The sequence below is a fragment of the Diadema antillarum genome, unplaced genomic scaffold, assembly GCF_040938485.1.
Source record: "Diadema antillarum isolate AM-2024a unplaced genomic scaffold, OU_Dant_1.0 seq00001529_RagTag, whole genome shotgun sequence".
Classification (NCBI taxonomy): Eukaryota; Metazoa; Echinodermata; class Echinoidea; order Diadematoida; family Diadematidae; genus Diadema; species Diadema antillarum.
In genome coordinates, this window is record NW_027272261.1 from 531,582 (window position 1) to 547,574 (window position 15,993).

At 40.0% G+C, this 15,993-nt stretch overlaps 1 protein-coding gene across 2 annotated transcripts; it reads right to left on the reverse strand.

Moving 5' to 3' along the window:
• Positions 1 to 1,845: 1,845 nt before the first annotated feature.
• On the reverse strand, positions 1,846 to 15,546 carry LOC139710396 (uncharacterized). 2 transcript variants are annotated; one of them, XM_071622312.1, is made up of 7 exons: positions 15,476 to 15,546; positions 15,304 to 15,385; positions 9,577 to 9,747; positions 8,517 to 8,610; positions 6,598 to 7,399; positions 3,093 to 3,491; positions 1,846 to 2,362 (listed from the first exon to the last, which is right to left on the reverse strand). In XM_071622312.1, the coding sequence occupies exons 1-7, from the start codon at positions 15,528 to 15,530 to the stop codon at positions 2,040 to 2,042; spliced, it is 1,926 nt and encodes a 641-aa protein (XP_071478413.1). In that variant the 5' UTR covers positions 15,531 to 15,546; the 3' UTR covers positions 1,846 to 2,039. The 2 variants fall into 2 exon arrangements, with proteins under 2 accessions (XP_071478413.1, XP_071478412.1); XM_071622311.1 differs by having other exon boundaries at positions 1,846 to 2,365.
• Positions 15,547 to 15,993: the final 447 nt, after the last annotated feature.

The following is a 15,993-nucleotide window of genomic DNA, read 5'->3' on the forward strand; positions in this document are numbered from 1 at the left end:
ATAATCTTCAGCATCTTCCTTTTATTTTTTATCTTTTAATTTTAGCTATATCACACCATAACGTAAGAATTTCCATGTCATGGCGTATCACATGACTATTATTGATAAGATTTTACAACATGCCATGTAGCCCATTGCTTTCATTTTGAAATTACGGTCTTGAATCTTGTTCTCAAAACCTAAATTGAATTACTTTACTGAATTGTATGATCATATGATTACACATGCAATTTCCGCTAAGATTTCCACAAGTACACACAGCCAGAAGGCCATATGCCGGGACAGTGAGAGAATGAACACCTGGGGTCTGTTTCATGAAGCCATCACATAAAAGTCTGTACATAAATCTAAGAATGGCCAAGGTTGCTCACATGTAGCTGTGGGGAGAAGTAAAATCCATTGTATGAAGTCTCTCATAAGTGTGTCTTATGAGCCAAAAGTCACTCATAGGGCTTTCATGAAATGGACCCCAGGACCATGTTTCTGCCTGGGGGACAGTTTTCAGGATAACATAAGTAAGGTTTCTTCAATGTTTGCATTTAGGTCATAGCACCAATACTCCCATGAATCATTAAAACACTACGCCAAAAAAAAAACAAAAACTAATTAATCCTTCTCCTTCAAAATTTTTCTGTTAGTAACACAGCTTTCCCCCCATCCCCCCTTAAAAAAAGAAAAGAAAAGAAAAAAGAAAACAACAGTGCAATGTGGTATGACAAGACAACATCATCTGATTAAGCATATTCAAGTGTCTGTATGAACAAACAGCATACCAGTACTAATCGTTTTTTTACTGGTCAATTAGGAATTGCAAGTGACTGCTCTTATCTTTGATTGGTGAGAGAATTTTAAGAAACTGTTGGAAAGTATGTCTGTTACTAAGAGAAGCTCGCGGTTAGAATAAGCTGCTATAATTCCAATTACAATGTAAGCAGCAGCCTTGGAACAGTCAGTCAGCTGTATTACAATTCTTATAGCTGCAGTGTCAGCAATTGAGCAATTGAAAATAATTGCACAACCCTTTATGAAACACACCCCAAGTTCTTGAGAGAGAGCACACTACTTCAGAGTAGTGCAACCGCCATATCCCGACATGGTCTACTTGCTCTCTCGAAAAAGCCACTGATTTTGTGCTACACATGTGACCTGATCCTTACTTCTTTGTTCCCATTACTTGGGATCCCAAGTCACATGGAGAAAATGAGAAGGCAATGGATGGGGTTAACACTTTGTTGGAAACATAAGCTCAAACACATGGCCATGCAGCAACTACACTGCTCTCTTCATAGGAGTAAAGGTTGTACCATGCATTCGGTCCTAAAACATCCAACCACACTTTAACCTTTATTGCCTCCTACGAGGTGACCGTTGAGCTTTCTTTCTTTCTTTCTTTTTTTTTGTCCTCATTGTAAGGCAATATGACTGTGCTATAATTGGAACTGGCTCCCACATACATGAATTTCTTTTCAGATTTATCTTGAAGCATTCATGCATGTAATAAAGGGCTATGACACAAGGCATCTCATGATAAATCAATGCCAGCAATGAAAAAATAAAATAAATTTCTCTTTATAGACAAAGATGGATGCCAACATCCCCAAGAGCACAGCACTTAAATGTTTGAATACAACATGTGACCAAAACAATGGCAACAATGCAGGCTGTTCTTGAGAACCCAAAACTGCAAGGACTAGCTGGTCAATCATGTTGACCCTTATCATCTCCTCTGCAAATAGAACTTTTGTTGTACACCTGCATGCACACTTGAATGGTGAAAAAATAACTAACAGAAAATGACAGAATACAGGATTACTCATTGCCAGTGAAAGCCATTGCATAATCACAAAGTAAAACACAAAACTCTGGGAATCACACTTTGTCATCATCATGATGGCTTCTCTAACAAACCCACATTTACCTTGCAAGTCCACTTTGGAAATGAGCTCATGAAATGGAAGAAAGGTCTCTTGAGTATAGCCTAACCCTCTCGAGTTTGTCCCCTTGGTGTGTGTGGATGGATGAGTTAAGTGTGTGGCCAATCAACTCTCCGTGGACTCGCTCACTGCATCCTGGGCAGGGGGCTGCTGCTGCTGCTGCTGATCCTGCTGATCCCCTGCCCGCTCTCCATCCTGGTCTTCCCCGGAGGGTTGACCGGCGTTCCCATCACCAGTAGAGTCAGATGATGAGGGGTCTGTCACGCTGCCTGATGCCTTGTCCGATGGGGCCTCTGCAGACGGCTCCCCCGGAGTGGAGACTGTGGCATCGGCTGACGACTCCACAGCATCTTCATCACTGGGTGGACGAGATGAACTATCGTCCCCTTGAATTTGGTCATCCGTTTCCTGTGCTCCATCCTTGGACACTGCTGGATATTTCACAAGACCAAAGACACAGTGGTTGAATGATATTACTCCTCTCAATATAGTTTTACACAATGCTACATCATCATTGGTATCCTCTTGCTTTTCTAATCACTGCTGACAATGCTCATCATAAGCATGCTAATGAATACATTCTTATGCCTGTCATACAAGCAAATGGGTGGATGATGTGGAAAAGATAAAATATGACAATGAAAACACTACAGTTGTTCTGCTATAAATCTTGTAGCCACAATGTAAATTTGTGATATTACCATGGGCTATTACCAACACAGCATCTCTCTACATGGAAGATTGCAGCAATAAAACCAGTCAATCAAAACAGACAAAAACAAATACGACAGGTGTCATTTGTCTGAAGATATTATTTGTAATTCCGTAGTTTGAACAATAACCAGAGTGAAATATGCAGAAAAAAGAGGGGGGGGGGGGGGGGGGGACAAAAATGGTTACAGAAGAGCTACTTCTTGACTCAACTGTAAATGGAAGAAGCTCACCATAGAACCTAACTTCATAATACTCTTAACTGCCAGTAAAGATATTTGTTTTACTTAAAATATTATGCCGCATGGTTTCCTTCCAACAAGGAATGCTCTAAGTTGAAGAAAACTTGAACTCCACCCTGAATCCTTACAGCAAACCTTTGGACTGTTACACCTCAACAACTACTGGTAAATGAGTAATCAACAGTACAGCTGTACATAATAATACCTTCCGATGATCCCGATGGATTTTCTTCCGCGACTCCAGTCTGCATACTTTTGGCATCATTGCTGGAGTCTGCTGGACCAGGGGCGTCGCCCGCAGCATTGACGTCGCTAGCTTCCTGGGAGTGCTGGATCTCTGTCTCAGCCTGAGACGCCTCCCGTTGAGATGGCTCACCCTCGGATGGCTCTCCCTGGGACGGCTCTCCCTGGGACGGCTCTCCCTGGGACGGCTCTCCCTGCGTTGTTGGTTCATCCTGGCTTGGCTTGTCTGTCGTAGCCCCTTCAGCCTGCTCCCGGGCCGGACTCCTCTCCTCCTCCTCCTCTGCTTGCTCCTCACTGGGCGCTGCCTCTGAGTTGGCCGACAGCTCCTCCCCATGCTGCTGGGGGGCAGTGGATTTGCTTCCTGCAGGAGTAGGAACATGAAATTTATTTGAAGGTTTGGTGCTGTGATTAAACAGACAGTTAAGCTTCTCGTACAAGGTGTACATCTCAGAACAATCATACATAATAAACAATCACAGAGTAGTGGGCTATTACATTCTCATCCCAGATATACTCAGTCTCTATGAACTGTGCCAACATGTCGAATGTACGATGACTTCATCAAATCCACTGAAATTACACTTGATACATAACTCTTTGTATCTGGTAATGATAGAGATAAACCAAATAAAAAAAAAGGTCCAAAATCATTCCATCGTTATTTGATATAAGCTTAGGTCTTTACAATCTCTGATTAAAAAAAAAAGAAGAATATCCATGCTTCAAAGTTTCTTTAGAAGATCTACAAGGATGATTGTTACAAGGTTTTCTTTCCTTTGTTGTTCTAGTAAGAGTGCGAAAAAAAAAGAGACGTAATTGCTGATTTATAAATTTACATTTGCAGGATCAATATCAGCAAAGTCTTTTTCAATACACTAACACACCTACATTTTGTATGTCAGCACATTTTGGCATGACTAAAGCCTCACATGGACATATAGCAAGGAATTAAAAATGTAAAATATGCATGATAAAAGTTGGCTGCAATATTGAGATTGTTGTATTGTGAGGTTCATCCAAGAAGCCATGTATGGACATGTACTTTCAAAGTTGTTCATACTTCAACACAAATTAGAGTTCTCTGTAAGCGGGACTTGTGTAGTATCCACAGCATTACTAAAAGTATCTTCAAATACCACTACTTTGTAATCAAAGAGTTACATGTATATGGCATGGTGAAATGATTTAATGAGAGTGCCTGTAATGCCTAATTCAAATCCTTGATTCAACCAGCACCTTCACAGAGCTTTGCGCAGGTGGAGATACACAATTCAACTTTCCTACAAGTTAGTTTTGATGGCACATATGTAAGTACACAATGTACCTGTCATCCAGATGCACAGACAATACAGAATGCTTGAAATGTCTATTCCATTATCATACTTAATGGATATGTACACTGTTAAAAAATTTAGTTGACACACCGTTAAAATGACATTGGTTTGACAAGAGTATTTTAGACGAAATTTACAACTGGCTTACATGTATGTTTCTTTGTTTTTGCTTCTTCTTTTTTGGGCTTCATTAAGCAGCTCTTCAACTAAGTTGTACCACAAAAATATTTATATATACCACAAAAAAGTTCACGAAGAAACTCCAATGGGATAACTTGGACAGAACTGGCCAGAGATACTTCTGTCACATTTTGTTTCTAAAGCTTTTTCATCTAAATTTTATCAGTATATCAGAACAATCGAGTTGTAAAGCTAAGATTTCTGCACTAATTTTGACCCTATTGTAAACATCCATTCATCCATTTTACATGTTAACTGCACACTGAACTGAATGATAAAAAAAGAATAGCAATGATAAGTGATACCTAAGTTTAATTCAGTCGCTAAAAGTAAATTTGGTTACAAGTGGTATGATTTCATTCTATGTTCTTTATTTTGCTTTTCAAGAGTAGCACTTTCCTCATGCTGCCGCGTGTTGGCTCTCGATAGAAGTATGTCCTGGGGACTATGCTCTCATAGACTGGTTTACTTAATAATAGATTCAAATTTTATGCATGCCTTTTGGACACTTCTTCTTGACAGCCTGAAAGCTTGTCTGAGGTTTGCCCGACATACAGTGTAAGCTACATTCACACAGTGTTCCTTAACTTCAAGTTAACTTGATAAGCTCGAGCCCCCTTAACTGCAATGTGCACCCACATGACAAAGCTAATCATCAAAAAGCTCTTGGGCTCTTGTAACTACAAGCAAGAGTCCTACTCGATGATGAAAGCACAGAACTGACAGTTTCGTGATGACCCAAGTATGAGGGTCCTGTATTTACGTTCAGCAGGTTGACCTGGAAGCCAAGGGGAATGTGGGGTTCACAAAGCAGTCACGCTTACTTTTGAGTTCATTGATTATCGTGTCCACATGATGCTCCACTACAAATGGGGACCCCCCACCCCCGGCTTCTGGACAGACCGTAAACCCTGAGATTTTATCTTGTGGTTGTGGTTCTTATCATCTAATAATCTTTAAGAGAGCTAACTTTCGAGTGCGTCTACACAGTATGAAACTGCAAGCTTATCATCAAAGTTAGCTATTAAACTTGCAATTAAGGAACAACAGGTTAATGTAACTAACCTATGCAAACTGGATTCCATTTATTGAAAAGTATTTTTGAGGTACAGGTTAATAGAATGGCTCGCTACTACGTCAGAATGGAAAAATCCACAAATTTGAATATGTAAGTAAACCTATCTATTAGTCTCAGGTTGAAAATAATTTCAGGTTTCACCGGGAACAAAAAATTGTTGTCAAGCTACCAAATTTTCACAATATAAAGGTTATCTTTAGGTGGCCTGATCGGGCAGCTGAAATCCAAAATAAATGATTATATTCCTTTTAATTTCAGGCCACTACATTTCTTTTTTGGGCCACCAACTTTCAAATTCAAAGATTTTAGTGGTCCGAACAGGCCACCAGAGAAAAACATTTAGTGCTGAGCCCCGAAATGTAATGTATTCAAATCCTGTGCATGCTTTCTTCACTCAAGATTGCCTTAACAACCCCAAAGCTTGCTGGAGACATGTCCTACCTAGCACAGCTGATGCTACAGATTGTGTATGTGAATTCCTGGGAGGGAGCAGGAGAATAAAATGGTTGTGGACAATTACACACACAGTCGACAGACTGTGCATCAATTGCCTACAGACCTACTGTATGACCTCCGTGACAGTTGAGGACCTGAAATTCCTTTACATTTATTGCTGACTAATATCACTTACGTTAAGACGGTGATCCTTAACCTTGAGGATGAGCTAATCTGAGGATAAGCTATTTGGGGCGCAAAGTGTGGCATGGGTGATTTTGTTGGCAAAATTGCAATTTTGTCACTTCGTTGACGAAATGACTAATTTTGTAATGAAATGGACCGTGGAACACTTGGCGCCCCATCGAACTTGTCCTTAAGGTTAAGGATCATTGTCTGACTGTAACTTTTGTGACTGATGTAAATTTCACAAACTCTACCTTCACTACTATCTGCTTTTCCTGCATCATCCGCACTGTCTTCTCTATCCATGGGTGTGTCTACGGATGCCCCAGATGATTCACTCGTTGAAACACCCTCGCCTTCATCTTTCTCTTCTCCTTCCTTCGCAGCATCTCCTCCTCCTGAATCTCCAGCTCTCCCTACATCTCCGTCTCCTGATGATGCAACATCTACCTCCATTTCCTCTCCTTCCTCTTTCTTCCTCGGCTCTCCTGAGAAGCTTTCAGTATCGCTCGAGGACACTTCACTTGTCACATCAACTTCCATATTTTCATCTGCTAACAACATCCTTTCTTCACTAGTCCTCTTTTCAGCCTCCTCCAGTTGAGGATTAGGCTCGGCCACCGCTTCGGAGGTCTCCTTGGCATCTGCCTCTTGGAGTTCTAAGTGTGTGCCATTGACCTTGCTGGGGTCAGTCCTGAGGCTGGAGTCTGTGCTTGGCATAGATGTGACAGGGGAGGTCAGATTCTGGGAGAGGGGGTATGCAAACTGGAGCGGCGCGTCCATTGGGTCGCTGTTGTAGAAGGGGCGACTGAGGCCGTTCAAGGAGTCCGCTCTGCCGCTATTGCTACTTGTGCTCCCACTGGTACTACTACTGGTGCTGGTGCTGGTGCTGGTGCTGAACGCCTCATCGGGCCTCACAAAGCCATTGTTGTCACTTGATGGGGAGGCATCCGACTCGGGTACAATACCATTAACCATTGGAGGACTCTTCTCAAGGTCAAAGAGAGAAGTAATCCTCTTCCCTGAGGGTGTGACTGTGCTGACTACTTGAATGTTCTACAATCAGATTGAAAAAGCAACAATACAGGAGAATTTACATACAGGGCAAAGTAATATGGGGTAAATTAATATGGGGAACACATCATTTGTAAGGCTTACAAGACAGACAATTTCCTCTCTTAATAAGAGGTAAAAATAAATGAAAAATATGGCAATTGTTTCAATTTCGTGTAGACTATGCATATCTATTGACTACAAGGCAAGCATGTAACATACAAATTACCCCAATAAAATGATCAGAGAGTTGTATCAAACTTGTCAAAGCTAGAAGGCATCTTCTGATGTGTCAGATAGGTTTCCAATGTAAACTCAATGGCCCGAATTCACAAAGGTGGTTTAAACTTGGTTTAAACCTACACCATGGTACAAATTTAGACCATGGTCTAAAATAAGCATGAAATAGGTGTACCTTTGACATGCATGTATTAATGTGCGTTTGTTACGGGACGTCTGTTGGCATACGCAATCTGTCAATTGTATTTACACTAAGAAATCTGCATAAACCATGGTTTAACTTTATACCATCTTCGTGAATTTGGGCTAATGAGGAACTTCAGAATTTCAACAACTCTGTCCAAAATTATGTTTTGATATGAAACATGTTTCATGTCAATCAAGTTGTTTCTGTAAGCCTGTAAAAACAAAACACATAAATTTCTCCCATAACTATTTCTGAAATAATATTAAGGGGAAAAAGTGACTGAAAAATATTTTCCAATGAAGTTTTGTAGGGTTTTGGGTAAACACTGACTGTCCAGTGGATTTGACCTGTGAAGCAGGGTTGAGGAAGGTAGAACCTTGCATTCCCTTCTATCATGGTGCCTGGATACTCCCTCAAAAATGTGCAAATATTCAGCATTGCATATTTGATTGGCAGGTCATTTGTGTCACAGCTGTCATATCAAACACTGTTTGCTGTTGCAGTTAGTAAGGAGACTTATTTCACAGTCTGAATGGCTCTATACTAAACATTAGAATGTGTATCCCTGAAACTTGACTACATGTCAGAAACAGTCTAAAACTCCTCCATATCAACCAGAAATTCCATGTTAGGGTCTTAAAGATTATCCCAAAGCTCACATATGCCAGTGAGGGAATATCTACTACAACTTACCTTTTCGATGCCCCTCATGAATTTATCACTGCGTCTGTAGTACCGCTTTGGCTCTGTCAACAGTTCACACAGCCTCTGGATTGTAAATGGTGCACTATGAAGGAAAAACATTGACATACATGTACTTTGTGAGTAGAGGCAGAGTAGTACAAGTTCTGATCATCATCATATTCATTCACATCATTAATTACATACCCCTGAACATTGACACTACCCCCCCCCCCCAAAAAAAGTAATTGGAAACCAATGTTTTCCTTGATATGTACTGTTTCTATGGATAAGGACAAGACCCTCTGATGAGCCAGCAAAGAGCCATGGGCTGTGAGAGAAGTACAAGTACTCTAAAAGTGGAAATTCTCATGCAACCAAAAACTAGCGTGAAAATGAAAGCATGTGAATATTTTTGCTTGCTTTATGTACCACTATGAAATGTCTTGATTCCGTGGAATTGAAAACTCATCTTACTCAGCCAAGCGCAAAAAATTACTCATGCAAAAATATCCACTTTTACAGTAATAGGATATGACATGAGGAATAATGGCAGTGAACAGAGATAAGGTACTGTATATAAGAGCAAGCAGTCTAATGTGGTAAGGATAATTGATGTGATGACAGTGAAATCAAAAGGTTTGAGAGGACAAGAAAAGAGAGGTTCCACAAATGAAAGTGAAACAAGCTAGAATGGACAGATATTGTCAGATGGAGGTCAAACTATTGCAGAAAGGGAAATTTATCACTGAAACCAACACATGCTCTTTCTTCTGTGTCCACACCATTTCATTTATCTCCGCTAACTTGTTACACTAAAAAAACGGATATAGTGCAAACAGACAGAATATACAGCACTGGCAATCTTCCTCTCAATTCAGTGTATCTTGAATTTAACCAGGACCAAGTTTGAGACACTGGGGTTTTCACGTCCTACTAATAACATGTGTCTCCCTACTGTTGCTAAATGAAGACTGGAAACTCGCATAGGAGGAATGGAACAATGGCAGCCAGTGGTAGGAGAGTGGGTGAAGAGGACCAGTCAATTGAATTTCCAGAAATTCTGACAAACCTGTTGAAAGAGTCCAGCGCTTTGAGCAGCCTCTCCCGCATGTCGTCAAAACGAACATTCTCCACGTTTGGCAAAATTGGCACCTCTTCGTGTGGGTTGTACTCGATGTATTCTTCAATCACATTCTCCAGCTTCATGACAATCAGTGGCTTCAATTTAAACCACGGGAACCTACAAATTTAAAGGGCAAAATACATATCACAAATTATCAAAAAGAGCACAAAAACCTAGTTTTGACACAAGATGCACAATACTGATGGGTAATACAATGGACACTAGAAAAGAAATACCAGTAAACATTACATTATTGAGTAATATTGCTTTGTAAAAAATTTTGTGAATTTTTATGTTGTTTTTGATGTACACAAGGGCATTGATAATGGACACCCTCTGTTTAAGAATACTTGTAGTTCATAATGTCCACCTTGAGAACAGTGATATGAAAATGTTTCTTCATAAAATGGTAGAATCAACATCACGTTAGGTACAAATAAATTGCTAATTGTGCAAATCAAGCTCTATTGAAATCATATGAAACTACAACGTAGCTGGTTAGACAAAGCTCCTCGTAACAGTTCATACACTGTAAAATGAAATCTAGTATAACTCCATTTTGTGCTCATCCTTTGCACTTTTATATTCACAATAGAACAAACTACAAAAATACTGTACTTTGCAGTTAATGGCATACTTGCACATGTACTGCTAGCAGCAGAAAATGGTGTTGACATTTTCTCCCCAGCACGCATATTATACACTGTAAAAACAGTATCTTCAGGCACACTATAAGACATTACCAAATCTCATCCAAAAAAACCAAACTGCTGTCCTACCGGTATTGCTTTATCAAGTCCTGAATTTCCTATATTTGTTTTTAAGACTCTGCCTACACTCACCATGCACAAAAGAGACCTCTGTTGACGATGATCCACACACAACTACTGTATACGTCATATTTTGTGAGTCTAAATTTTCGCAAATTGGGATTTCCCGATGATTTTGCGAGTGGTTAACTTCGCGATTGTGGAGTCCTGTACTGAAGGGGAAATTTGTACATGCGTATGTCACATCCACATCGGGATCAGAGTCAATATTTTCGTGTGTCTTTATTTTCGCGAATAGCACCCGACTCGCAAAATTTGCGAAAATAAAAACCTCGCAAAATATTCGGCGTATACAGTATCTAGTACATGGCATTATGCAGCTAGAAGCACAGAGCTTGACTATTAAAGAGTGAATCAAGAAACGCATCGAAGATGCTTGGTGAAAAACAGCAATTTGTTTTTGGTGTAGTAGAGGGATTGACGTGTCGGTAGTAATCCACTCCAGTGTGCCCATGACAAAAGAAAATTGCCCAGTGTCAATTGTAAGGTTGCTTCATAATCAACAAGTTTGAAACGTCACTGACAAATGTGTCCATGTTTGCTTATACCTTACAATTATCACTACCCATTACATATTTTTAAGTGTGTATACCACAGTAATCCCAAATTTGTCACTAGAAACGCTTGATGAAATTTCTCCCAGATTGATTGAATATTGTTATCAACAATGAATTAATTTCAGGAAAGACTGAAAAGGATTTGACAACTACAGCTAAAAAGATCCAAATTAATACAGTAGACAGTAATCAGCACTCTACATTGTATGTACATGTATGAAGCCATCAGTTGTAAATCATGAAAGCCAATACAATGTATGGCCGGAATTCATAAAGTCCAGCGTTGCATGGATTATGCAAATTTCAACTGCGTAAATGTACAAGACATATCACCCCCCACGGCAACAGACATCCAACCAATAGCAATATTTAGGGAATACACATTCATACGAGCATGTGCAAATTATGCTTATTTCAGGATTGCTATGGTTCATGGACTAGAGTTATACCATGGATTGGATTTAAAGTACTTTGTTTTCCATTCTGGTCATTATGTGAGAATGAATGACTGATGGAACATACAGTAATTGACACAAGGCTGTGCTCAATGGTAGTCTGTAGAACTCTACAGCTCAGCTGCATGCTCCTGATATTAGACATCCTAATTGCTTCTACATGTATACAACGATATTTCATTCCAGTCTCTTGAGCACGACACTACAGACTGGATAACAGTCAGGGCTCGACACTAACTTTTTTCTCTAGTGGTCTGTTTGGGCCACTAAAATCTGAATTAAAAATTAAGGTGGCCTGAAATAAGAGGATCATTTTGAGTCTTAGATGCCTGATTGGGCCATTAAAGATAACTTAAAAAAAAAAAAACGTTGATGGTCCCACATTAATTTTTACCCACCGCTAATGTCAAGAGCCCTGGCATCAATAATTTCATATTGTTGCCTCTGCCAATAAACTTTATGAATCACATTTCGGATAAAAAAATAATCATCTTCGATCTAGTGATTGATTAAAAGAGATTCATGTGATTCTATGTATTTTCAATTATCTTGGAATGTTGGCCTGTTTGACACTCCATGGTAAGGTATTTGGAAAATGTCACTTCTGATGATGACATTTTCCAATTTACATTTGTGAAATGACAACACAAAGCAACTATGACATCACACACTGCTTCATACTGTCACTTTGTGAAATGTGTCAAAAGCAATTGTGACATCACACAGCAATTCTGACACGGAAACACTGTGCTACTTCATATGGACATTTTGTGAAATGTTACAAAATAAGCAACTGTGACATCACACCCTGCTTAGTGCGGTCACTGTGAGATCCCTCCACTGTGGCCTCCACAAAATTGCATCCACCATACGATCCTCATCTACTCCCCCCCCCCCCCCCCCATGTACTTTAGTATCCACATTGATATCCCCAATTCCACAAAGCCAATTGCACCAAAATCACAGGATATACTTCATATCTTATTTTAAATTACTCTTCTTCTTCTTCTTCTGATTAAGTCTGCCTCCTTCAATAGACTGAAGATTCTTGCAGACTGGTGCTATTTACATTATAATACAATTTATTTACAGATATTTACAAGCACATAGAAAATTTGACGAAAATACTAGCCACTGTGATCAACCGTTAGACGGTTTCGAAATGATCCCACAGATGGCGCTGAAACAATTTCTGACGACAGGGAATTCCAGTTCCTTACAGTTCTTGGGAAGAACGAATGGCGATGCGATTCAGTTCTCGAATATGGTACCTGATAGGAGTGTGGTTGCGAGGCTCTCGTTAACTGAGTAGCCTGTTTGATGATATAGTCCTGTGCTGAAAGAGGAGTGAGATTATTGTGTATTTTGTACATCATAATTAGCCTGTCATTTTCTCTGCGCTGTTCCAGAGTGGTCCAATTAAGTTCTTGTAGCATTTTGGTGACACTCGAGGTGTTATGGTAGTGATTTAAAGTGAATCGCGCAGCTCTTCTCTGGACCATTTCCACTTGGTGGATTAGGTTCTTGGTAGATGGGTTCCAAACTGTGGAAGCATACTCAACAATTGGTCGAACCAACGTTTTGTAAGCTGTGGCTTTAACATCAGAAGATTTTATGCGAAGATTGCGTTTTAGAAATGCAAGCACGTTATTGGCTTTATTGACAGTATTGCTGATGTGTTGGGTCCACTTCAAATCAGAAGTGATGGTTACACCCAAGTACTTCACGGATTCAACAGATTCAAGAGGGGCGTTATTTAGATGATACACGTGTTGCACCTTACTTCTTTTCCTGGATATTGTCAAAACCTTACACTTATCTGTGTTCAAATCCATCATCCATTTTTTCGCCCAGTCACCAATTTTGTTTAGGTCCTCTTGAAGATTTTGCATATGATGTTGATTGTTGATGTTGATGTTGATTGTTGATGTTGATACTCACATACATTTGAATCAAACCGGTCAGTGGGAGGTGTCAATATATATAGTTGACTTTAATGTTGTTGCTCAAAGCAACTCATTCTTCGTGCGAGATTGCAGTGTAGATCCACTACACTGTCTGCGCAATTTGATACTGAAGTTAACCAACTAATATCATGCAGTGTATCCTTCAAGACTATCAAAATAATAACTGGGACTCAACACAGGAGTTATATTGGACAGCTGCAAGTTGAAAGAAGTCAGTTGAGACATGCTTGCGTGCGTCTTTGTCTGTCTGTCAGTGTGTGGTTGTGTGCACTCAAGGAACTGCATTTCTCAACCGAATTCATTCAACTTGCCATAAATCATTTCACACTAATTTTCAGCTCCTACATTGTAGTTTCTTGAAAGATGTGTCGCATATTTACAAGGCTTGCTTCAGTTTCAGATCGTGTGACCCCTCGCAAAGAGCAAGCTACTTGTATTTTGAGCCACGGCATGAAAGTTGACGTCAATATCAACGCTTCCTGAAGACCAATTTGGTTCAAATTTATGTGAGCTGTGAGCGATTTCAAATAAGGTAAACACTATTAAGTATATCCTGTGACTTTGATGCAATTTGGGTTTGTGTAATATGTGATATCAACATGGATATGAGAGTACATTAGTGCCATTTTCCCTTTTTGTTTGTTTGAATCTTTTCTATCTGCCACTGTACTGAATATTATGGGGGCTTAGTAAGAGTCTATATTGTGAATTCAGCCCCACTGTATGGCATTAAACGGTCCACGGCATAAGCACAGCGGCAGGGCTTTCTTGCACAGTTAATACTTGTGAATGTGGCCCCTCCAAAGTGCCAAACTGCGTTTACGCGCAATTGATACAGCTACAGGACCGATTAAATTATTATATTTCCACAGCACAGCATTTCCCGTCCTTTTACTTTTCTTTCCTTTGATCCTTCTTTTCTTTCTTCCTTTATCTTTCTTTTTTTGAGAGACTTCCTAATGTCCCTCCACAAGCTACTGATTTTTACCACAAAGTTTACAACTCTAACAAGTTAAATTTATACTATCCTAACCACTAACCAGTGCTAACCTTGCTTACTTTACACACCATGGCATACATAATGCACACATCACGGATAATTACATGCACTATCTGCCCCCTGACCAGCTGGGGTGCAGTACTCGGCACGGTGGGACCTAGGCTAGATTATAGATAATGTTTCACGATTTCGCCCAGTTTTAACCACTCCTCTGGCCTCGCCTAGCGACTGACGGGAATGGCATAACCCCGTAACAGTTACGTAGTCTGCACGTCTTCAGTACACGAGTCACGGCTCCAGGCAGGCGACATCCATTTTCCCTAAAACCTATCCACTTTTTTTTCTGTGATTATTTTGTTTATATTTAATATTAACTATTAATAAAATAAAGGTTAATTAATTGTAAACAATAGATGCTAGTGTAGGTTTTGTAGTTTAGTTTAAGTATTTACCATGTTTACAAGTAACTGTGTGTTTAGATAGGTCTAACGTTAAATTTAATTACCAGTAATTAAATGACATGGATGTAAAATTAATGTACTTTTTCGGAGCAAACTGCCCACCGAGGCCACCCAGCAGAGAGCTCCACTGTCACGACTGTCCAGGAGTCCAGGCTCCATAAATTCAAAAGAACAACAACAACAGTTTTAACCAGAAACTCTCAAGCAGATTATATTCGTATACCGTACTACCGTACTGCCGTAAAATTACTGGGTAGTACTAGCATAGTAGTAAAGGTGGTACAGAAAAAGAATAGCGGCTCTTTTGAAGGGCCGCAGCTCAACGTGTGCTACAGCTCACAGTTTAGTGGCACACATCTACTGACGTTGAATAGTCGTATGTGTTGTCTACAGCTGTACTTACAATGGCTCTCCAAGGCGCGCTATCCTTTGAAGCAACTGCTCCAGCACTGAAGGTATGCTTTTGGTCGGCTTTTTATGGAAATCTGTGAAGAAAAAAGGAGAAGAGGGTTAAACGATAATATAAGTAGTACTATTCGACACACTTTAGTTTCAATCTTGACACAATGTCTCACCGGTGAGTGCGTCCAAGTAGTTTTCAAGCTCAGCTTCTCTCGAAGTTTCATCCATTTTGCTTCACTGTGTGTGGTCAATAGCAACTTGATTGCGTGCGAGAGAAATGATCGTGTAATTCTTATGGCAAGCTGTCCCACTGCTGATTTTCGACAATATGCTGAATCGCATGCTTTGCACCGAATAAAGTAAGGTGCAGCGAAATATCATTATCGTTCATTCAGCGTGCGTCCTCAGGATTGCCACAACCTCTTTGCACAGTGGTTGATAGTCTGTCAGAGCAGTCTGAAAATCTGTTTTGTCCCCGATCTTATCAAGAGGTTCAAAGAACACATGCAACGAAAGATAATAATGTAGCTGTGTCAATATATATTTCTTGGGCATAATGCACAAATTAGCCTAATAAACGTTACTCACTTATACATACGTGGGCGCTACGACGAATTAATTGAACAAAATTTCACCACCCCAGCGAGATACCAAGGTCAAAAGAGCAGATCAGATTACGCGTCCTTGCCTC